General features: G+C 36.8%; 1 protein-coding gene across 6 annotated transcripts in view; it reads right to left on the reverse strand.

Annotated features, from left to right (window-relative positions):
* Positions 1-25,387, reverse strand: part of SLC38A9 (solute carrier family 38 member 9) — an 85,550-nt gene that overhangs the window by 42,490 nt on the left and 17,673 nt on the right. For 5 of the 6 annotated variants that reach the window (XR_002123890.1, XM_019641471.1, XM_019641468.1 and 2 more), the window contains exons 3-10: positions 21,114-21,246; positions 15,751-15,872; positions 15,556-15,619; positions 15,254-15,347; positions 13,785-13,955; positions 11,493-11,552; positions 8,399-8,593; positions 6,313-6,420 (exon numbers count right to left, since the gene is read on the reverse strand). Coding sequence is in view for 5 of the 6 variants with exons in the window: in XM_019641471.1 (XP_019497016.1) it covers positions 6,313-6,420; positions 8,399-8,593; positions 11,493-11,552; positions 13,785-13,955; positions 15,254-15,347; positions 15,556-15,619; positions 15,751-15,872; positions 21,114-21,246 (947 nt within the window). In the remaining variant the exon portion in view is untranslated. The remainder of the gene's footprint in view (positions 1-6,312; positions 6,421-8,398; positions 8,594-11,492; positions 11,553-13,784; positions 13,956-15,253; positions 15,348-15,555; positions 15,620-15,750; positions 15,873-21,113; positions 21,247-25,387) is intronic. The other variant, XM_019641472.1, reaches the window with a different exon arrangement.

Consider the following 25,387-nt stretch of genomic DNA (forward strand, 5'->3'; position numbering starts at 1 on the left):
CAAATGTGAGAAGATATTTGCAAACACGACCTCCAATAAGGGGCTAATATCCAGAATATATAAGGAACTCATACAACTCAACAACAAAAAACCAAACAATTCAATTAAATATGGGCAGAGGACCTGAATAGACATTTCTCCAAAAAGGATATACAAACAGCCAATAGTCATATGAAAAAATGCTCAACATCACTAATCATCAAAGAAATGCAAATAAAAACCACAATGAGCTATCACCTTACACTGGTGAGAATGGCTATCATCAACAAGACTATATATAACAATAATAATAAGTGTTGGAGAGGCTGTGGAGAAAAAGGAACCCTCATACACTGTTGGTGGGAATGCAGATTGGTGCAGCTGCAATGGAAGGCAGTATGGAGGTTTCTCAAAAAATTAAGAATATAATTACCATACGACCCAGCAATCCCTCTCGTGGGTATATACCCAAAAAATCTGAAAACATTTATCTGTAAAGATATATGTACTCCAAAATTCACTGCAGCATTATTTACAGTGGCCAAGACATGGAAACAACCAAAGTGTCCTTTGGTAGATAATTGGATAAAGAAGATGTGGTCTATATACACAATGGAATACTATTCTGTCATAAGAAACGATGAAATAGCACCATTTGTGACAAAATGGATGGATCTTGAGATTATTATGCTAAGTAAAATAAGTCACACAGAAAAAGTCAAGAACCATGTGATTTCATTGATATGTGAAAACTCATAGGCACAGACAACAGTTCAGTGGTTACCAGAGGGTAAGGGGATAGAGGGCTAGTAAATGAGAGTAAATGGGGTCAAATATATGGTGATGGAAAGAGAACTGCTTCTGGGTGGTGAACACACAATGTGATATATAGATGATGTATTACAGAATTGTACACTTGAAACTTATGTAATTTTGCTAACCATTGTCACCCCAATGAATTTTAATTTAAAAAAAATTGATGATACATGATTAAGGAGAAAAACGGGATAACTGCAAAAGTAAAGTCTTTGGCAGAAAAGGACAGGATAAAATATATGAGTAAGTGTTTTTCTCATTATTATTCCAATTACCTGAGAGAAAGGGTGATAGGATCTATTGCACTGAAAAAAATTTTTTAGAATGAAAGAGTATATACACAAAGATTCCATCAGAACTATTGGGTTGTCAGAAGAGTCATGACATATTTTTTCTATGTTTTTCATTGCAAAAATGCGTTATGACTTTTCCAACAATCCAATATAAGTTTATGTGAATTATTCATTAGGATAGTAAAGATTCACATACTCCAAAGTTCTGATTCTTAATTAATCTTTACTGAAAAAGATTTATGACATATTTTCATTCTTGAGAAATTCTTATCACAATAAAGTAATTTATTTCAGGACCATAAATATTAACACAAGTTTATAGTCCTCATGATTCTTTCTTCATTTCATTTAGAAATGAAGTGAAATAAATGACTTAATAACTATTTAAATATGCTCTCTTTTTCATCTATAAATTTTTATACTCTTTTCCTCATATTTATCTCTCATGTTCTATCATTAGCAGAAACTTTTATCACTAAGATTCTTAAAATAAATCAGTATGGATCTAATTTTAGAATATAATATCCTAGACTATTTTTATCAATCAATGGAAGAACTAGCTTAAAGTTGCCATTTTCATCAGTGCCCAATTTTAAATACAATCTTGGACAGAAGGATGCCTTTCAAGCCCTTCCTTTATCCTGAAATTACACTGACTTTTTATTTTTGGGTTTTGTGGACTTCTAATGGAAACAAGAAAGCAAAGCTAATGCAGCCAGATGATCTGAAAACAAATAACCATGGTAACATAAACAACAACTTCCAATGACCACAAAATCAGTACACCTGGAAAATCCAGGACTGTTGTAAGAAAAAAAAGGACACCGAAATTACAACTAAACTACAGAATAACCATCGAGAATTGCCTGAAGTACTACAACTAAGGACATACAGAAGAAACCACCTTGAGACTGGTAGGAGGGGCAGAGACTGGTATGGAATGGGTTAGTCCCACACCCACGTGTGGCAGTGAAAAACCGGGAGGACTATCTCAGTTGCAGAGGTCCCCCTGGAAGAGCAAGGGATCCCAGCCCCATACCAGGCACCCCAGCCCAGGGTTCCAATGCTGAGGTACAAAGTCCCCATAACTTCTGGCTGTGAAAACCAGCTGAGATTGTGGCTGGGTGAGAAGGAAGGTGGCTAGTGTCCCAGGCTCTCCTCTTAAAGGGTCTGCACATGGACTTACTCACTGACAGACTCATTCGCTTTGAGCTCCAACGCTGGGGCAGCAGCTCAAAAGGTGCCAGGGACATACAGGGAGGAACTGAGTTATGCAGCTAAGGGGGAGGTATGGAGGGGCAGCTTTCTCCCAGACAGAAGTGCTGGCAGAATCCATTGTTTCTTTGTTGAGTGCTTCCCCCTCCTGGAATGCAGCTGCCATATCTGAGTCTCCATCAAACTGGCTAACACAATTCATCTGCCCTGCCCTGGTGAGTCCCTGAGACCCTGCACCACCCAACTTTCAGGCACACCAATGCTTCCAGTGGCTTTTCCATACAAATGACCTGTCTTGGCTCATGCTGCAGACTTTCCTAAAATCTCTCAAAGCTTCACAAATCCTAAACAAGAAGTATCTGGCTTTGGTATGTCCCATATTTCTTGCTGAGCAGCCCCAAGCCTGGCACTAGCGGCAGCCAGCCTCGGCTCACAGTTTGGCCTCTGGACGCACAGTGCAGGTGGAGGCATTTGCAGATTGTTTTGTGGCTCATGCCAGATGGCCCCAGGCAGGGCACAGGTTGCTGCTGAACTTGACCTGCAGTGGGGCCCCTCCCAGGAGGCCCCGGGGCTGGCACTCCCAGTGGCTAACTTCAGACCATGTAGGAGGCTGCCTCCATGGAAGACACACCCAAAGGGCAGACTGGGCAGGCACCAGGGCGCTGCTAAAGCAAATCCTGCTCTGTACAGTCAGCCCCTGCACAACAGCAACTCCTCTATAGTCACAACCAGTCCTCACAAGCAATCAGCTTGAGGGTCAATCCCTCTCACTGATGTGCAAACAGCAACCAAAGCTCTACTACAATAGGAGGGCACACACAACCCAAAAAGTGACACACCTGGAGCACCCAGCTCAGGTGAATAGAGAGACTGCGCCACATAAAACCCAGTACACAAGGCCACTTTACTAAGACATTGCAGCCCTACCTAACACATAGAAACAAACACAGGGAGGCAGCCATGATGGGGAGACAGGAGACAAGGAACCTTTTCCCAATAAAGAACAGAACAAAGCTTCAGAAAAAGAACTAAACAAAATGGAGACAAGCAACCTATCAGATACAGAGTTCAAAACACTGGTTATACAGATGTTCAACGATCTCAGGGAGAACTTCAACAAACAGTTAGGAAACATGAAAAAGAGCCAGTCAGAAGTAAAGAAAACAATAACTGAAATGATACATTGGAGGGAATTGACAGCAGATTAGATGAAGCACAGAGGACTGAATCAGCGATTTAGAAGGTAAGGTAGCAGAAAACACCCAATCAGAACAGCAAAAAGAAAAAAGAATCCCCCAAATGAAGATAGTTTAAGGGGCCTCTGGGACCTCATCAAGCATACCAACAGTCACATCATAGGGGTACCAGATGGAGATGAGAGAGTGCAAGTAATTGAAAACCTATTTGAAAAAATAATGACAGAAAACTCCCCTAACCTGGTGAAGAAAATAGACATACAAGCCCAGGAAGCACTGAGTCCCAAACAAGTGAACCCAAAGAGCCCACACAAAGACATATCATAATTAAAAATGCTCAAACTTAAAGATAAAGAAAGAATCTTAAAAGTAGCAAGAGAAAAGCAGTTTGTTACCTACAAGAGAGCTCCCATAAGAATTTGAGGTGATTTCTCATCAAAAACTTTGCAGGCCAGCAGGGACTGGCATGACATTTTAAAGTGGTGAAAAGCAATGACCTGCAACCAAGATTACTCTACCCAGCAGGGCTATCATTTAGAATTGAAGGAAATACAAAGAGCTTCCCAGACAAGAAAAGGCTAAAGGAGCTCATCACCACCAAACCAGTATTACCAGAAATGTTAGAGGAACTGCTTTAAAAAAACCCCCCAAATTATTAAAAAATGAATAATGAAATGGCAATAACTACATATCTATTAACAATTACTTTAAATGTAAATGGATTAAATGCTCCAATCAAAAGATAGGGTGGCTGAATGGATAAGAAAACAAGACCCTTACATATGCTGCCTACAAAAGACTCACATCAGATTGAAAGAAACAGACTGAAAGTAAAGAAAGGAAAAAGGTATTTCATGAAAATGGAAACAACAAAAGGCTGGAGTAGAAATACTTATACCAGGCTATTTTAGACTTTAAAACAAAGGCTATCACAAGAGACAAATAAGGACCCAGTAATCTTACTTCTGGGTATTTATCTGAAGAAACCCAAAATGCTACTTCAAGGAGATGTGTGCATCCATATGTTCACTGAAGCATTGTTTATAATGACCAGGATGTAGAAGTAGCCTGGGTGTCCACTGATGGAAGAATGGATAAAGAGTGGTGGTACATATATACAATAGAATACTGCTCGGCCTGGAAGGGAATGGGCTCTTGCCATCTGCAGTGGCACGCATAGACCTGGAAGGTATTGTGTTGAGTGAAGTATGTCGACAGAGAAAGACATACGCAATGTAATTTCACTTACATGTGGAAACTAAAGAAAAAAATAAAAAAGCAAACAAAACAGAAACAAGCTCATAAATACAGAAAACATTTTGATGGTTGCCAGATGGGAGAGGGTTTAGGGGAATGAGAGAAAAAAGGAAAGGGATTAAGAAATACAAATTGGTTGTTACAAAGTAGTCACGGGGATGTAGGGTACAACATAAGGGATATAGTCAATAATACTGTAATAACGATGTATGGTGTCAGATGGGTACTAGACTAGTCAGGGGGATCGCTTCTTAAATTATAGAAATGTCTAACCGCTATGCTGTTCACCAGAAATTAATATAAAATAACATCAAATGTCAACAGTAATTGAAAAATTAAAAAAGGGAGGAAAAAAGTAAAGGGGAATAAGAGGTTCAAATTTCCAAGTATAAACAAATAAGTCATGGGGATGTAATGTACAGCATGGGGAATATAGTCAATAATATTGTGATAGTGTGGTATGGGGTCAGACGGTTGCTGGACTTATGCTGATCACTTATTTAGGTATAAAAATGTTGAATAACTATGGTGTATTCCTGAATCTAACATAATATTGTATGTTAGCTATATTTTAATAAAAATCTTAAAAAAAAACACACAACACAAGGGAGTGGTAGGCTGCTATAATTGCAGACTTATAGAGAGTAACACCAGATACTGAATAGAAACTTGACATTTTAGACTGCCTGAATCAACAGTTGAAGAATGGAAAGAAAGCATTCTTACTAAACCAACAGCAGAATTTTGTACTACTTTCTTCTTATTAGTTTTCAAGATTCTAGTGTGACAGTCACTTCCATTTTCTTTCTTTCTTTTTTTTAAGCTGAGCCATCCTGCCACCTGTTGGCAGCTCAGCGGCTGCTCAGCTTGGGCCGGCAATCGAACCGCTGTTGCTCAGAGCTCAAACTCTCGAGTGAGCTCTTAACCAACTGAGCCACTCGGCCAGCCCTCACTTCCATTTTCTAAGCTGTTTTTCATTTAGCGTTCATTGTATCATGGTGCTTTTATCATGTCCAAAATCTTCTAAATTTGGGTGAAATGTAAGAAATTGCCAAGTTACAACCATGAGGGAAAAAAAGGAGGGAGAGAACACTTAATATCACCATCTTAATTAGCCTGAAAAACAGGATTAAAAAAACAAAAACAAAACAAAACCAAAATACCAAAAACAAAAAAAAACAAACGTAAGGGGAACAATGATGTCAATGAGCAGTATTATGCACATATGTTAATCACTGACCATGTTTTAAGTCTCTGAAATTCTAGGGGTATGTTTTCTCAGAAAAGTCTAGAGAATCCATTCTTGATTTTTCAATTGCACTGTAACATAAATGAACTTCATCTCCCAAGTAGAAATGACAAAGGCCCTGGTTACCCCTAACTGCAAGAAAACCAGAGTAATTTCAACTGTACTCTTGTTTTTAGCTCAAGAGCATTAATAAAAATTCACATAATAAAAAAATACCATTACTTGTTTTAGAACAGCAATGGTTAAAAATAGTTAAAGATCACATTATTGCAACTTATTAATTCTTTATATGTCTGAAGCAGCTCACCTGGCACAAAAAATTCTGTTGGCATAAACCAATGAAATTCCAGATGAAATCCCAAGCGAATAGCCTTCCAGGTGACAAGGAAAATCAAATAGAGAACGGACACTGTGCCTGTGAGAAAAAATTCAGAAACGATGAATCATCTTTGTAGTTTTACAGACTATTTTAAAATCAAGCTTTGTTTCTACATTCTCAGCAAAGGTTGGGCTATTACTAATTTCACTGACTATGCACACTAAAACCCAGGTGGGATCTAAAGAACAGAAACAAGCTATGTGAGTTATCAGAAAACAAAGCAAAAAACTGTAGTAGGCCTAAGAAGAACCACATGAAGGTCGCTCATATATTGCTTAATGCAAAACTGTCTAATTTTCTCATAAGCTGAATTTAGTGCAGGATACATGCACAGTCCATTACAAAACTGTTAGGTTACATAGGAGAGAAAAGACAACATAGAACTGTCTTTTATTCTTTATATTAAAACTATTAGAGATGGTCAATACGTTGGAAAAATCTGTCACAACACTTAGTGTATGATGATAAGAAAGTAGTGAATGTGGATCATACACCTATTTGAGAAAGGCAATAAACCAAGTAATCCATGACTAATCTGATCTAGTGTCTAGATGAGGTTTTGATCGGGGAGTATTACTTGCTAGATGGAAAGGTTTCAGGTTCCATTCATAGGTATTATACACAGGATAAAGTGGGCATTCAGAATTTTTTAGTAGTCTAGAAGTTAGAGGATTATTTCTGTTAAGAAATTAAGTCCAGTCGTTATGGAGTTCAGTCCAAGAAGATTTCTAGAGGAATTAAATACTAATTTTTCTAAAGAAGCTATAGATTTAACAGAAAGGGAAAGTACCAAGAAAAAGGGCAAAAGCAGGATATCCTTAAGGAGGTGGAGGTTAATCAAACTGGTTAGAAGTCTGGTGATTGTTTTTCCCAATTGAGTAAATTCTTCTATAAGTTTCTATGCTAACCTTTAAAGATCTGTTCCATAGGAAAGTCGGCAAAGAAATCAGGAAACCACAAATGAGCTATATAAGCTCTTTTGTGGGCTTGAAGATTAGCTGACTCACAGAGGATGAAAACAATGAGGCCAAAGCTTATACAACCACAGCTCTTCATTTCCTGTCTGTGTCTGTGGCAGTCTTACAGTGAATGCTGTTGTGAGGCAGAAAGGTACAGAGAAATAACCTTACCTGCTCCTTTGGTCTTCTGGAAACCCAGAAGCCACCTCCTTGATATGATGAGTAATCTAATTATTTTATACTCTAGGCTGCCTACCAGGAGATCAGATCTATAGGGAGAAGGTGAAATCCTATGCTCTATTTGGAGTTATCAATTCTTTATGAATGATATCTCTGTCTCTAGTTAACCAGACCTAAGCTTTCACTGGGAATTCCTTTTGCCATCTTAAGGCTGTAAAAGCAGACGTGGTCAAAACATTGCTTTAGTGATTTAGAAATTTCTGAAACTTTTTTCAGTGATTTCAGAAATTTCTGTAAAACGGCTCACAGAAAGAAGTATGTTCCCTTAAGGAGGCAATGGTGTTCCAAGAAAAAAAAAAGTACCGATGAAGACAGCAAAAGCAGAACAAATCTTAGGAATTTGAGCTAGAGAATGACATCTCAGGTTGAAAGTCAGGTGATAATTCTGTGCTATATACTTAAATAGAAACCGTAGGAAAAAATATATCATAACCTCCCTTGGTAAGTTCTAATGTTTCAAACGTTTAGAATTGAGAATTCCTATAATATCCACTTTGGATCTCCTCCTGAAATCTTAAGTCTACTTCCTGTAGTTATACCCTCAGAGGAAATGAAGAAGAACTCTTCAGCAAGGATAGACTGGGAAGCCCAATAACTTGTCTTAAAAGGGACTTGAACTTGAAATGGTTATCTACATCTTCCTCTGTGCCAAACTCCATAAAGAAAACCAAAAAGGAGGTAACATACCAGTGAACAAATTAAACTCAGATGTGCAGGCCTGGAAGATAACTCTCTATCCAGCCAGACCATATTTCCACAGAATCCAGCATGTATTCTACTATGAAGTGGTTCTATAGCTCTGTGCCTCAACTTACCTAGGATATTAAATTTTGAAAAAAATGAAGGGGATTTGAAATTGAGCAGCGGCAGGAGGAGCCCTATGAGGTAAAAGGGCACTGTCTTGGACTTATTCCACCACTTCTCAAACTGTTGGAGTCCCGTGTCATTGGCATAGAAGATCATAGAGCTATTGTCAGGATGGCCGCCACTCCCGGCGCTTGGACAAATCACTGCAATAGGAAAACATCAGATTAGAGAAGACCACAAAGAACAGAAAATGACCCCGAGAGACTGACACTTGCTCTACCAACTTCAACTTTTACCACGAATGCTAAGTTTTTCCTTTCTGGAAAAAAATTGAGGGTTACCTTTAGATATATTAAAAATCTTTTACCGGGCCGGCCGAGTGACGTGGTAGGTTAAGAGCTGGCTTGGGATGCCAGCTGAGCGGATCCCACATGGGGGCCAGTGACACTGCCCTCTACAGCAAAGACGGTGAACAACAGCTCGACCTGGAGCTGGGCTGCCGTGAGTCACCGGCAACAGCGTAGGCTGCAGCCCCTGCTGCAGTGGGTTGCCATAAGCTACTGTGTGTGGCTGGCAGCCGGTGTGAGCGGCTGACAGCCGGTATGAGCTGCCAATAGCCACCGTGAGCGGCCGTCCAGAGGCCAGCGACCTATCTGCCTCACCCGGGAAGAGTGCAATGATAATACCAACATGGGCCAGTGAAGCAACGTCCTCCACAACTAGACTGAAGAACAAAACAACAGGAACGTGTCTGTTCCCCTTCCCCCGATTCCCCAGCGCTGTTCTCCTTCCCCAATTCCCCAATAAAACCTTTTAAAAAAAAATCTTTTACCTATAAATAATTAAAGATGGGAAAATGTTAGAAAATTTTGAGGTATCTCCTTTAATTTCCACTGGAAACTAAAATTATCACACCCAAAATCCTCTGGTTCCATTGCCAGAGAGAAAATATTGGGCTGGATGGCATTTAATCTTATATAAGAAATATACAATTCAGGGTAAGTGTTTGTTGTGCTAATAACCCATACAAAGGTCAAAAAATAGGTTTCTTTTAACAATAAACAAAATCTATGGGTTTGGATTAAAAAGTTGACATCACTGGAATAGCTGTCACAGTATTGCCAAAACTAATTATTGCTTATAGCTTCAGAATCTTGAATTCCAGCAATACAGAGTAATTCTCCTGGAAGTTTATCACGTTATAGCAGCCCAAGAGCCCAGAAGATGTCTCCAGAGAACTTGGAAATGAGTAAAATGTATTTTTCCTAACACTGACCTAAAGTAGGCAATTTCTTCTGCTAGTAGAATACAAATCATCACTTTTGCTAATACTCAGCTCTTTGTAAAGAACTCTTAGTGCTGGAGAAAAATACTCATATTGAGCAACAATCATACTCATCACTAGTCAAAGCGAAAATAATATATTCATTGCAAGTTCTGTTTTTAATTATATTCTGTCTTCATTATTTGGCATGCCACAAAGCCAAACACTTGGTTTTCTTTTTCCTTTTCTTAGTCAGCATTTTAACATGTTCTTTTTCCATCTATGCTCTGGACAGAAGTAAATTTACTTGAATTTTTCTTGTGCTAATAACAGTGGCAAAGAGAACAGATTATGGAAGTAAGTTGACTGAGAAGTGAATCTTGACTCTGTCACCTAATAGTGATGCAACCTTGGGCAAGTCACTAACTTCTGTGTTTTGGTTTCTATATTCAGAAAGTGGAGGTATCTATCTTATAGAGTGTCTGTAAAACATTTAGAACAATGCCTGCACACAGTAAGTATCCAATAAATGTTAGCTGTAATTTTTTACATTAACTGAAATAGACTGTTTCATACACTAACACATTGTTCAAAATAAACACAAGAATCAAAAAGTGCTAGTATCAACATATGATATCACTTTGCAAAGTAAACTGACTTTGCTATTGGTGCTCTCTCCAAATCTTCAGTGTAATTGTGATATTTATAAACTCAACAATGGACTCCCTACTGAAGAAATCCTATTAGATATTAATAAACTAGTTTTGTCACTTGATATCAGAATAGCTACACAAAACGAATTTCTTTTTTAAGACAAGAATGCTATTTGGTCCCTTGAAAATTTTGAGATAAGGGATAGGATGCAAGAGATATATTTTTAAATTATAATGAACTATTTTAGTATAACTATTGAAAAGTGTGTGTGTGTGTGTGTGTGTGTGTGTGTGTGTGTGTGTGTGTGTATGTCTACAGAAATAAAAGCTGGTACTTCACTCACTCATTTTCTAGTGTAAACAAAAAAGGTTAAACAGTTAAATTAAGGGAAAAAGTACCACATTGGAATGTAAGTTTCATGAGAGAAGAAATTTTTGTCTGTTCATTAAATTCCCAGTGCCTAGAACAATAAGTTGTCCTTTTGATGATCAATTTGTAACTCCATCAAAATGATGTCAATTTAGTATTTCTGAAACCTAAATACAAGAAAGCTTTAGGTGATGTTCAAGGTTAACAGTATAACTGTTAACAAAGTTACATTTGCTTATATATTCACTTTCACCTGTGAATGCCATACTGGATAAACCCATAGGCCACAAATGTTTATTTTTAACAAGTTAAAACTTTTCTACGAAACTAAGATTTTTTTTTGCCTAATCTTCAATTTGTTTTTCCATATTTACTAACCTCTGTTCATTATTAGGAAATTAAAGTATACATATTTGTATGTTTTAAATATTAGTAACTAGAACAATAAATGTCTGAAACTAAGTTAAACTGAGAATTATTCTTCTAGACTAAAACAATTAGCAGTGACCTAGGTTCTTGAAAATACATAATGATTATTCGTAGGCAAATAGGGATACTATAAATGTGAGTTACAGTTGTCAATTGTATAATACGAACTAAATATTGTTTAGCTCACATTAACACAACCTTTTGTGGCTTTTTTTTTTTTTAACACACTGATTGCCAACAATTTAATAGTGGCCCAGTTAACAAAATGATAATGGTTTTGCATTCATCATTTACCTAATATACAGTCCTAGGTTCTACCTGAAATCATTTTTGAAGCAAGGTGGTGAATAAAAAGCAAGCTAAACTTTAAATTCCAAACTACTTACCAGGGTTGCTATCATTGGTACTCAGTACAGCGTCTGTATCATTAATGTGATGGATAAAATCTAAAAATTAAGAAAATATGTAGTTCAGTACTGAATGAAAGATGCTAAACTGACCACCCTCTAAAGACTTTTGTCTATAAAAATCCTTTAAGATCTCCTGGGGGGTAATTTTAACTAGTACACTGAATCAAGACGGCTTCACTGTTAACATGGCTTCACCTGTTTTAGCTTTCTCTACTGACAGGAAAGATGTCATTGGCTTCACAGTCCCACTGTGGAAAATTTTTATAAGATTGAGGATTTTTAAAAAAACCTACCTACAGGCTGAATTTAGCTAACAGCCCTGGAATAAAGATAATGTGTACAAGTGTTTTCCTATACTCTCACTAATTTATACATGTATAGTTACGTCTTAACATACAGTTCTAAACTCTGTAAAAGGGGGAAACCCAACACTTTATAATAGCCGAATTTATCTGGAAAGTCATTTAAAGTTTTTACAAAGTATAGTACATGCTCTTATAAACCAAAGGCTATAGAGTAATTATTGCTTACAAGCACCACTAAGTTATACTAAAGGGAGTAGCAAAGTAAAAAGTATGGAGATACCTGAGCATTCATATCATTCTATTGTAAATGAGAGAATGGGTAAAGGATGTTTTCTTGCTAGGCTGATTGAATTTACTTTATATGGTTTGATGTTAATCTTTTATAACCTTAGTAATAAGCATTAATCAAATTGTCTGATTAGAACTTAAATGAGATGGTAGAAATGTTGGATTAAATTTTAAGGTCATAAAGTAAGTTAAATATGTGAATTATTCACCTTCATTGTATGCTTCTCAAGATAGAAGAAAAGAAGTAGTTTAAGGCTCTAGGTTTTTACAGTATCTCTAAGGGTTATTAGTGATTTAAGATCAGAAGTTATGAATCTTTATGGAATTCTTGATGCCAAGACTTACATATAGCTAGCAAAACCTTGATACTAAGTATACTGGGTTGAACAGTGTCTCACCAAATCCATGTCCACCAGGAACCTTAGAATGTGATCTTATTTGGAAAGAGGGTCTTTGCAGATATAATCAAGTTAAGATGAAATCACACTGGATTAGGGTAGCCCCTAAGTTCAATGACTAGTATCCGTAGTAAGAAGGGGTTAATTTGAACACAGACACATTGAGGGAAAACGCCACGGGAAGACAGAGCAAGAATTGGAGTGATAGAGCTACAAGCTAACGAAGGCCAAGCACTGCCAGCAACCAACCACCAGACGCCCAGAGAGGGAAGGAAGGGTTCTTCCCCACACGTTTCAGAGGGAGCAGAGTCCTGTTGACACTTTGGTTTTGGACTTAGTCTCCAGGACTGTGAGAAAATAAGTTTCTCTTGTTCGAAGCCAAACAGTTATGATAGTTTGTTACAAAAGCCCTAATCACAAAGGCTCAACAAGGACAGTATGAGAAAGAAAAAGTATAGGCCAGTATCTCTTATGAAAAGACACAAAAGTTCTAAATAAAGTATGTATTAGCCCCACTCTTCCCAAAAGTAAACTGAGTCCAGTAAGGAATTTAAAAATACATATATCATGACTAATAAACTAATTTATGTTTTCCCAGAATATAAGAATGATTTAAATATTATAAAATGTATTCATTTAATTCACTCTATTAACAATCTGAAGGAGAAAAGCTTATGAGCATTACAAGAAATGTAGATTAAGTATTTGGTAAAATCCAGCACACATTAATAAAAATGCTTAAGAAAACAATAGGCAAGAAAATCTTTAAATTACTAAAGGGTACAAGCGATATCCCACAACAAATTCTGTGGAATGTTAATAATATATTTATGACATAAGTTCCTTTACTGTTTCCTAATTTTTAAATCCTAATATTTTGAAAATAAGCTGACTGTAATTTGTTTTGCCAAGACTCTACACATCAAATTCTTTAGTAACAAGCACCAATGACCTTCATAAACTCTGTTATACTAAAATTTTATGGTAAAGGTTGAAACAATGCTTAAAATATCTGCTGGAACTCAGGAATATTTTATATTAGAGAATTTGAAGGAATATTATTTATACAAAAATTAGTTTTTGGAAATGAACATACACACTATACTTGAGATCATAACCATGGAAAACAAAGTGAATCAAGTATATTTTCCAGAATTACAAATATTACTTTTTACTTTATTTATTCCAACTTCAGAATTTAAGGCTGAAACTAAAACATCACAGTAGTTATTGTATCTGAAAATAACTGTGTAAAAGCACATGCTGTGGATACTTACTAAAAATAAACTTTCCAGTATTAAAAAGAAAGTTAGACATAAGCACCCAGTAAACTATCATTGCTCCTATGAGAGACACCAAGGAGAAAAGCAGACTTGACCACTGCCCAAAGGAGCCAAAATAATATTTGCAGACATCTGGATATTCCCAGGTAGTGGTATCCACTGAAGCTAGATAAAAAACAAAAGAAAACGAATAAAATTAGATGTTAATCATATGTCCCATATTCATAATTTGTTTTCCCCAAATTAACTCAAAATATTTAGTAAAAGATTATGGGTATTCCAGCAACAGATATTCGACCATATTATGAAACAACAGAAAATAAAACAAACATAAAAAGGAATGTAGGTCAATGAAAGAGTACAGATAATCTGAGAAATAGATTATAGTATCATAAAATTTTATACTTAATAAAAGCAAGTGATAAACCAAGGCTAGACAAAATCATCAGTAAGGGACTGAAGACATTACCCAATAATCTTTGGCATACTTAAATAACAATATGGAGAAAACTTTTCTTGAGTCATACTTTATACCATATGCCAATTTAAATTTTAGACAATTGAATTAAAAAATTAAAAATTAACTGAAAAGTTAGAAGACAGTATAAAATTGGAACCTGAAAGGTTATTCTTTTTCTATCAACTGAATTACAATGGAAAAGATAGACAAGTATAAATAAACTCATATATATATATAATACCAAAGTCATTCAAATATTGAATGGGAAAGAAATTGACAAGAAATAATAAATAAAGGGCTAATGCCTAAATCATATAAAGAACTTAGCAGATCTGTAAGAGCACCAAGGGAGTTGTGGATAAATGGGAAAAGGATATGAATAAATAATACAGTTAAGAGAAAATATACCACTGCTTAATAGAGACAGAAAAAAATTAGAGCCAAAGCCTAGTCTGTTGATTCATACTTGCTAAGATTCAATTATATAATCTATGTTTATTTAGGTCCTAAACTATTTTAAAACAATCTAAAAAGGTATTTCCTTGATCCAGAATTTGGAGAGATGAGTGGAGGAAATGCGTTGATACAATGGAATTCACTACAAGGACACATTGTTCACATTTGCATATTTTTCTAGTTACGGTTTCTACATTTAGGTCTTTGGGTAGGGCTAGGTCAAAACAAGGCACCATTAACTGATAAGAATCATAAATTCTCAATTTAGTTCTGGCAAAGACCTTACTTTAAAAAAATGGCTTTTAAAATTATTCTTATGAGGAAATTAACAGCAAAGTGAACACATTCTGCAAAGAACCCCCAGCCCCTTTGAATTTCAAAGGCAGTCACCATCAGTTCAGCCTAATGCTATGAAATAGAGAAGTAAATCTTTAGGAACAACATAGTTAACACACACGTGGAATGCACACCCTAGGAAATGTGTACAGAAAATACTCAACAGGAAATACTAATTAACCAATTTATTTTCACTGTGGCGAATTCTTACATATCATAGCTCGTGATTTCACTACTCTGTAGCAGCAATAAAGTGTTAAAAGGCCCATCAGCATGATGACACACATTCCAGTAGTAAATCCAGCCTGTTTAAAAATAAAAATAGAACTACATATATCATCATGTTAGAATACATATGCAGTCATTATGCTACCCTAAATAATTATGATAAAAACCTGACAACTAATGTAAACTTAAATAATCTATTTTAATAAATTTTATGTAGATTTATTAAAACCGCCGTTGTAAAAAGAAAAAAATTGAGGCAAAAAGTATGCTGAAAAATTATATTACCTGTTTTATGCCCCAAGGAATACTCAGTATGGATGTTCCCATCATAGTGTTCCAAATCATAAAACTGAAAAGACAGAGGAATAACAGTAAAAACATGAAGTTTGACTCTTCAAACATTTTAATTGAGACAAAAATTAAAATTAGCAGTAATTTTCATTTACATATAGTTACGCTTCAAAAAGTAGTTTTACTCACATGGTTACTAAACTGGTGTTTTTACCATATCCTTCAGTGTAACCTTGAAGTTTATAAGCAGAACCCAATGGACTATATACATAGCACTCTTCTGGAGCTGGAACTACATGATCTGGGGCAACCTGGTTAAAAGAAAGAAAGAAAGAAAGAAAGAAAGAAACATAGAAAAATGTTAGAACCAGTGAATGTGCAAAATAGGATATTTTCTAAACATTAGAGTATCTGACTCTAGACACATTTCTAAACATCACGAACAAATAACAGTATGCATTCCATATTAACAAATATATATATATATATATATATATATATATATATATATATACACACACTTAAATATAGAAGACCTAAAGGAGCAAGAATTTAAGGACAATAAACAATAAACTGTTCGTCTGAAATGAGAATGAATTCCTAGAATATACAACTATCAAAGTATTTTTCTCTTCATTTTCATGAGAAAAGAGGAAGAAGAGTCAGCAAAGATTAAGATTAGGGAATTCTAGATGGAGGAGACATGGGCATTAAGTGAGGGGAATTTCAAGAATCAAGTGGTCACTGAACTCTTATGTGAGGGTGGTTTTAACAGAGGCAGGTAGGGAACTCAAACTATAAAGAACTGAGGAGTCAACAGAAGGTAAAGAAAGGAATAATACATATAGATACTCTTTTTTTTTTTTTTTTAGCTGACCCATCCTGCTACCGTTGGCTGCTCAGCTCGGGATGGACTCGAACCGCTGTTGCTCAGAGCTCAAACTCTTGAGCAAGCTCTTAACCAACTGAGCCACTCGGCCGGCCCTTAGATACTCTTTTCAATGCTTTGGTAGAAGGAAAAGGTGAGCTAAGTAGCTGAGGGAAAAGGCAAAGAAAGGATTCTTAAAGATGGAAGATGTAAACAAGGGAAGGGGACAACAGAGAGAGGCTGAGGACATACAGAGAGAACGACTGAACAGATACGTGTTTCTTACACACTTAGCTCCTGCCTTACCTCCAGACATTTCTTCCTAATTCTATCACCCTATTTTGGAGGGGGAAAAAAAACACAGTCTCCTGATGGAATTCTGCAATGTCCCTGAGAATAGTCCTTTGAAAATATGTAGTCCTTACATACAGTAGTTAAAGACATCGGAGTTGACTCATATAAATGAACAATCTTTTATAATTAGCACCTACCACACAAATCTGCAACTTTGTGCCAGGTTTGGCCTTCAAGAAATAAAATAATATACAGCCCCTAATTTCAAGAAGTTTAAATTCTAGTTGGAAGACATATGAAGCAATTAGACAAGGCTATATATGACAGAATAAAAATTTAGTGTTCAACTCTGTGGAATACTGTATCACAGGAATAATGAAAAAACAAACAAAAACAAACACAAAAAACAATTGGACGAGAACAGTTTGAGAAAGACTTCAAGGAAGTGATGGAACACTAGGCCTCAGTAGGTAGACAGGATATGGACTGGTGGACTGGTACAAAATGAAAAAGTGTCCAGTCCTTCTCTCATTATGCACATGATCGGTGGTGTCTTATGGGACAAAGAATGTCTGGAATGCTGTGCCTATTGTGGCTTTTGAAACAACTATGTCCTAGAGATACAAAAGCATATATGGAAATGGGTCTGCTGCCTTCTCTTTACCCTAATCCTCTTGGATCTGAGTTCTGTTGTCTTATGCCATGGACTAAAAAGAAAAGAAAGGGGAAGGACCATGTCTGCATCAAGCAGGAGATAAACCATGATAGCTAGCAAAGCAAGTTCAGAAAAAGTGATAAATCAAAAGTTATAGGGGACAGGGTTAGAAGCCAGAGGATAAGAAGGGGTAAATTCTTAGGAGATAACAGAAAAATTGGAGGACTGGATCCCACGTTCTGAAAGGGATCTAGAGCAGTGCTTTTCAAACTTGAATATTCCTGTGATTCATACATGGATCTTGTTAAAACACAGATTTTGATTCAGTAGGTATGCAGTAAGGACTGAGATTCTGCATATTTAACAAGCTCTCAGTGATGCCGAAACTGCTGGCTATGCAAGACACACTTATATTAGCAAGGATCGATGAGATGCTGACAGCCAAATAATTTTCTTCCCTTCCCCATTTTAGACTAAAAATATTAAGGCAAATGGGGAAATTTTCAGAAATAAGAAGGTATTAGTCTGTAAATACCTGACACCAGTGGTTTGATATTGTTCTTTCCTTAAAAATATTTTAGGAAAAATAATTTGGAAAAAATAATTCTCAGAAAATGATGTGCATGTATAAACACATTCATTAAAAACAGTCATATCACATTGTTAATTTTAGATTACTGTTTATATGCTTTGATATACTAGAGTCCACTCACAATCAGCTAACAAAAGGGATTTAACTTGGTGTACAATGCTGATTTAATTTTCAGGCAAACAACATACATTCAGACCTAGACTGGCCTAGCTGGTATCTCTGACATATGCTTCCGCAAGCACAGCCTCTAGGTCTGAACTAGATTCCAACATACTGAATTACTTCCAACTCCTGGAGGGCTTAAATAATCCTGTTATGAAACTAAAACTTTACCACAACTACTAATGTAAAGCCCTAGGGAAGGAAAAAGTGAAAAAGTTGGGGAAATAATTATACTACCCAGAATATTTTGGAAGTCCCTAGGCTATACAAAAGAAGATCTTAATACTTCACATTGCATGAAATGAGATATTGGGTTATCGGAAAAGTCATGACATATTTTATCTATGTTCTTCAAAGGTCATTTACTTATATAAAGAACAAAGATCAATGATATATTGCCTGTTTTGTTCGATAACCTTTTGTCATCTTTCAGTGAGCTTCGTAACTCCTCATTCATAAAAGGACCTGTATTTATTTGCAAAAAACTGAACAAGGTGCTGATTTACAGCCTCATCTGAATTGAACGTTATACCACACAAGGAGTTTTGAAGATAGTGAAACAAGTGGAAGTCTGAAGGAGCAAGGTCAGGCGAGTATGGTGGGTGTGGCAACACATCCCATCCAAGCTCCAATAATTTTTGATCGGTGATCAAACTTGTGTGTGGTCTCGCGTTGTCGCAATGGAACACAACTCCTTTACAATTAACAAGCTCTGGACGTTTCTGGATGATGGATTCGTTCAAATTGTCCAATTGCCAAGAGTACACATTTGAGTTGATTGTTTGGTTCCTTGGTAGGAGCTCAAAAAACACGACACCTTTAAAATCCCACCACACTGAGAACATAACCTTCCTCTGATGAATGTCTGCTTTTGATGTCGTTTGAGGCGAATCATCACGTCGGGACCAAGACCGTTTGTGCACCACATTGTTGTAAACAATCCACTTCTCATCACCAGTTATTAGTCACTTCAAAAAAGGATCATTTTCTTCACATTTACTGAGCATATTGCAGATGTTTATACACGCCGTTAATGAATTTCTTTTTAGTTCATGCAAAACCCAAATATCGAGCTTGCTTAGGTATCCTAGCTTCTTCAGGTGGTCGTGAACGCTTAAATGATGGATGTTCAATGTTTCTGCAATCTCTTGTGTAGTGTAACATGGGTTTGATTCAATCACTGCCTTTATTTTGTCATCATCAACCTCAGTGGGCCTCCCTGACAGAGGAGCGTCATTGAGATCAAAATCACCAGGGCCAGCCAAGTGGCGCGTTGGTTAAGAGCTGGCTTGGGACGCTAGAGGGCCCGGTTAGGATCCCACATATAAGGGCCAGTGACACTGCCCTCTACAGCTAAGATGCTGAACAACAGCTCAACCTGGAGCTGGGTTGCAGTGAGTTGCTGGCGACAGTAGGCTGCAGCCCCTGCTGCAGTGGGTTGCCATGGGCTACCGTGTGTAGCCAGCAGCCAGCATGAGCGGCTCTCAAGCTGCCGTGAGTGGCCGTCCAGAAGCCGGTGACTGATCTGCCTCGCCCAGGAAGAGCGCAATGATGGTGCCAACTTGGGCCAGTGAAGCAACGTCCTCCACAACTAGACTGAAGAACAAAATGACAGCAACTTGTCTGTTCCCCTTCCCCCAATTCCCCAGTGCTGCTCCCATCCCCCAATTCCCCAATAAAAATCTTAAAAAAAAAAAAATCACCAGCACGGAATTTTGTGAACCATCATTGGCACTGATGTTCTTGTAGAGCATTGTCACCGTAAACTTTATGCAACTTTCCACAAGCTTGACGTGCGTTCTTCCCTTTATGAAAATAAAACAGTAAAATATGGCAAAAATGCAAAGTTTGGTCTTCCATCTTCAACTTGTAAAATCTCCAAAACTCAACCAAATTGCTCAATTATTTTTTAGAATGAAGCTAGAACTGTTAGCTGTCCAATGACATAGCAATAAAGTAGATGCAAATGACTCTAGTACTTCCAAAAATGAACTAGTGCGATCTGTCGCAAGCATGTGTCATGACTTTTTTGACAACCCAATATCTATGTTTAAGTGACTAGCCCAGTCCTTGCCCTCTTAGTAAACATCTAAAAAACATTGGTTCCTTTTTATTATTAACTATAAGAAAATCATTATATTTCTCCCAGAATATTCCCATTTTTCTTTTTGCTTTCAAGTTTCTGAATATCTCATATGTGGTAATTCTTATAAGCAACCAAATTACTTATAATACATAGTATTTTTGATCCTAAAATAATAATACATATTTTACAATCAAGAGTCAACAAACTATGGCCCACGGGTCAAATCTGGCCTTCAACCTGATGTTTTTACAGCCACTTTGCTAAGAATGATTTTTATATTTTTAATGTTATAAAACAAAAGTAAAGAATATGTGACAGTGTATGGCTCGCAAAGCCTAAAATGTTTACTATCTGCTCTTTGACCCTTGTTTTTGATATGCAAAAGGACACTGCTAAATAAGAAAACATTATATATATATATATATATATATATATATATATAGATATATATATATATAGGTATGTGTATTTTTCAGTTTCCCATTCCTGCAGAAAATTTCTACAAACATTTTCCCCTTGTAGTTTCATCTTAAAAGCTGAACACGCTAACCAGAACCTATTATTATTTCTATTAATCAATGACCTAAACTACTTCAAAAGTAGTTTATCCTCCTCAGAGCTTTTAGGAATGGGGATTAGCAGAATTTAATCCAACAAATCTCTAGATGTGTTGCCAACATAGAGAGATTGTTTCAAATCTCTCTATGCCAGCCTAGAAAAGAATGAACTAGCCTGAGATGCAGGACATGTATTAACTACTATCTTTGACTTTCCATGATGCTATCCTGGGAAGATGGCCAGCAGAAAGTTCAACCACAGGGAGTTGCCCTGGCTTATGTTGTTCACTGTTCATTTCAACTTAACCTTAGACAATCGGCAACCCTTTGCCCCTTACCAGTGCCTTGTCTGCAGGAGCGGTGAGCCGGCTGTAGTAATGAATCCTCTTGTTCATGGCAGAGGCATGGTCACTAACCCTCTGAATGACATCATTCACATTGACGATGTTTGTGGGCTCTATACAGAACGGCCTAGAGAAGGGAATATACACTTGACAAAGAACATTCAGCCAGAAATTCTGGAAGTCAGCCACTGAAGAAAATAACTTCTTGTCCTCCATTAGAAATGGGATATACCAAGGCAAGGCATTCGCTTCTCACTTTTAGTGGGAAAAGAAAATGTCACAAAAGAAGTATTATCAAATCCACAGAATAAACCCTTTGTCTCATAATACTGTTACTTTAAACACTCTTTTAAACTTAAGGAATTAGCAATTGAGACATAACAGAAAGAGCTTCAATCAGTTATTAAAAAGAAATATAGCAGCTGTCAATTTTCAACAATAAAATTCAGACAGACACAGCTTTGAATATTCTCTCAAAAAGCTTTTGGCACTAAATCAGAGGAAATTATAGACAAAAATGTTCCTCTACTAAAGAGTGTCTACACCTTCTTCAGGGGCCAAAGTTACTTCCTATGATAAATAGAATTCTTATTTCTTGGTTCATGTGCTAAGGATCAGTGATCTCAACTATCTCCCTTGTGAAATTTATCCAAGGTACTATCAAATGGAACATCAAAGCGCTAGATATATTTTGTCTTATTCTACTTTTCTTGGATTTCAGTAACACCCTATTATGCTACTATTTATGTATATGCTTCCTTCTTATAACTGACCCAAGCAACTGAAGATTCTGGTTTTCAGTCATTAATCCCTTTAGTTTCTTACGGAAACTCCCTCATTTGCTTTCTAAACTTCCAGTAATGGACTTCATTCCTCTGATGATTCTCAGATCCCTTGAAGTCGCAGATGATTTTATGCCTCAAATTGTATATAATCTGCTATTTCAGATTATACACAGATCCAAATAATGAAGGGAAAAAAGGCCAGGAGTTTATCATTGGTTCCATATTACTCCTCTACACTTATGGTTCTGAAAGAAGCTTAAAATGATTAAAGTATGGTAATCATTTCTGGAGACACTGTTAATCTAATCTTTGTGGGAAGCAGTTGAAAAACCAAGTGACTGAAATTTTAGTTTCGGCCATTTTTCCAGCTAACTTTGTGATAGAGAAATGGTAGTACAGATGTTAAATTTAGTCTTGTCTCTCTAGTTAGCATGCAGAATCTTTGAATCTTTATTATTTAGTCTCTGCCATAAACATGGTGGGTACCTTCTAGCTTAATCCAACAAATATCTAAGTAGAGCTCTTGTTACAGCAAATAGGTGGACATAGATCAACATGACTATTTATACGAAGCACATAATTGCTAAATGAATTAAGTGGTGTCAATAAATCTTAAATGGATAAAATGGAAATGAAAGGGTCAGAGGCAGAATAAACTATCCTTACTTATAAATTTGGTAGCCTGAGATAAATACCAGTCCTCCCAAAGTATATGGTATTCTATATTATTTACATTTCTACTATGACACTCAGTAGTACTAAAAAGCAATGTAAAAATATTTATGTCCAGGAGACAGTTTGATCATACCTAGGGTCACACTCTATAGAGTATTCCCTTCTTGTTTTGCAAAAATGATACCCCTCAAAATTCAAGAAAGAATTACAGCTTTAATGCCAACATAAAGCAGAAATTAAAACTAATCATGGATTACTAAAAGAGACAAATAAGTTTTATATTGATAGAAAGGGATGCAGATGTTCTATTTGTAGCTTATTACTCTGAAAACTCAATGGTATTAATATCAAACACTAAGTTGGCTTGAAGGCCTGCTGAAAAGCAGTCCAGGAAGTGCTCCATTTCTTGGCTCTGGCCTCCTACAGAAGTGTTAACTGTACCAGTTTAGTTGGCTTGGGTACACTGAGTGCAGAGTGACTGAAAGTTTTTCTTTTCCAGCAGTTTTCATCGAGATGCTGTGTGCCTGTTCAAACAAATATTGTGGAATCTTCAAAACAGATTCTCTTTAAAAATATACAACTCAGCATATTTTAACTGAGTTATTAGAAACATATGCTTAAAGCTTCATCTGAGAGAGCAAATATATAAATTATATCTCTGAATTGAACTTTAGTTGGATCTGAACACTTTTAAAATTAGTACTACTATACAGAGAATAATATTCAGAATTAAAGACTTTTGAAACATGGGTTTTTTTCTTTTGAACGTTTCACATGACTGCTCCCTACCACTGTTACTTCCCATTTGAAATGTGGCTCAATTGTTCCATACCTTAAATTATGATATTTCATGTAGAAGCTATATTTGTCTCACATTATAAATATTTATGGTCACGCTACAGAAAAAATACAAAAAAGTTTGGCAAAATTTAAAAAATATTTTAAAATGTGACTCAAACCCCCATGTTTTTACTTAATACACTTATAAACAAAGAAACCTTATTTCTACCTAATGCTTTTTTTAGGATCCACTGCTTAAATTCCTAAAAATCTTTGGCTTTTCAATCTGTCTCCACCCTTCTCCTGACCAGTTATGCTTCACTGGAGTTTAATAACAATTCCATGACTCTTAAGATGGTTCATACTCAATATGAAGACCCTTGACTTAAAACTGTTCCTTTATTCACATACCTGAAAGCTGAAGCACTCAAACACCACCAAGCTTGGGGTAGTTTGTTAAAAAATGAAAAGGGAAACACGTATTCAAAAAAGATCATGCAAATAAATATCCAAAATAATGAACCCACTGTAGTTTTTTTCTACTTGCTTGATAAAACACTGTTTGTCTGTCAGGGAGCTTTCAAGTACAGACAACAGAAAAAAAGCTAATCAGCCATTGTACCTAGAAATTCCTTGCTGCTACAAGAAAATGATTGGTAACCTCTGGATGGCTGGCATGTTTTTCATCTCCTCTGATGCCTATACACCATCCTCTTTCACAAAAGCCTGGTTCTACCCTCCACCTTTACTCTCTGTCTCCAAAGGCTGAGCCTATATAAGGCTCTTCTCTTTCTATTATAGTTAATTAATTTATATTGGTTCTCAAATTTATTAAATATTATTTGGTGCCAACCAAATATTAAGCATTGTACTAAACATTAAGTGATGAATGGGACATGGAACCTCAAGTATCAATCTCCTGGAGGAGATTCTAATCCAGAGAGAAAACATATAGAAAGAGAGAGTGCTCATGAGCAACAATGAAGAGTGGAGAGGGTTGCGTGATGCTCGGTATGTGTAGGGTACACAGAAGGGGAAGCTAAGCCATCTGGCAGACCACGGTGGAAGGTACAGTTGAAGTGAATCCTAAAAGATATAAAAAGCTAGTCAGGATGAGGGAAAAAGAGGAAAGAAACAGTGTTTCAAAAAATGGAAAGGCGCATAGAACAAACCAGGAGAGAGAGCATGATACGTTTTTAAAAACTATTAGAAGAGACGTGGTTAGAGATGAGGTAAACTTGGGCTAGTACATGGTACACTTCACATGCCAACAAAGGACATAATCCTAAAGGGAAGAACCCTCAGTGTCAGTCTCCTTTGCTGATTCCTTCTCAAGCCCCCAACCCTGAATGTCAGAGTAACCTAGTGGTTAATCCATGGACACTTTCTCTTCCCTATCTATATCCAGTCTCTTGGTGGATTCATCGTCACATAACTTTAAATAAAAAGTACTGTAGGCCCGGCTGAGTGGCGCGTTGGTTAAGAATTCACTTGGGAGCATGAGCTCTGAGCAGCAGGGCCGCTGGTTCGGATCCCACATGGGCCAGTGACACTGCCCTCTACAGCTAAGATGGTGAACAACAGCTCAACCTGGAGCTGGGCTGCTGTGAGTCGCCAGCAATGGCATAGGCTTCAGAGGGACTGCAGCGGGCTGCCGTGAGCTACTGTGAGTGGCCGGCAGCCAGAGTGAGCAGCCGGTGGCATGAGCTGCCATGAATCTCCGTGAGGGGCCATCCAATGGTCCGAGGACCGATCTGCCTCACCCGGGAAGTGCAATAATCACAATACCAACATGGGTCAGAGGAGCGGCGTCCTCCACAACTAGACTGAAGAACAAAAGGACAGCAACTTATCTGTTCCCCTCCTCCAATTCCCCCAATAAAATCTTTAAAAATAAATAAATAAAAATAAATAAATAAATATAATGTACTGCATATGTTGATGGCACTCCAACTATTACCTCTAGCCTGAACTCCTGATTCAGGTATCAAATTGCTCCCTGCCACCCCTCCCCCACCCCATCTCTTG

The sequence above is a fragment of the Hipposideros armiger genome, unplaced genomic scaffold (assembly GCF_001890085.2).
Source record: "Hipposideros armiger isolate ML-2016 unplaced genomic scaffold, ASM189008v1 scaffold_60, whole genome shotgun sequence".
Taxonomy (NCBI): domain Eukaryota; kingdom Metazoa; phylum Chordata; class Mammalia; order Chiroptera; family Hipposideridae; genus Hipposideros; species Hipposideros armiger.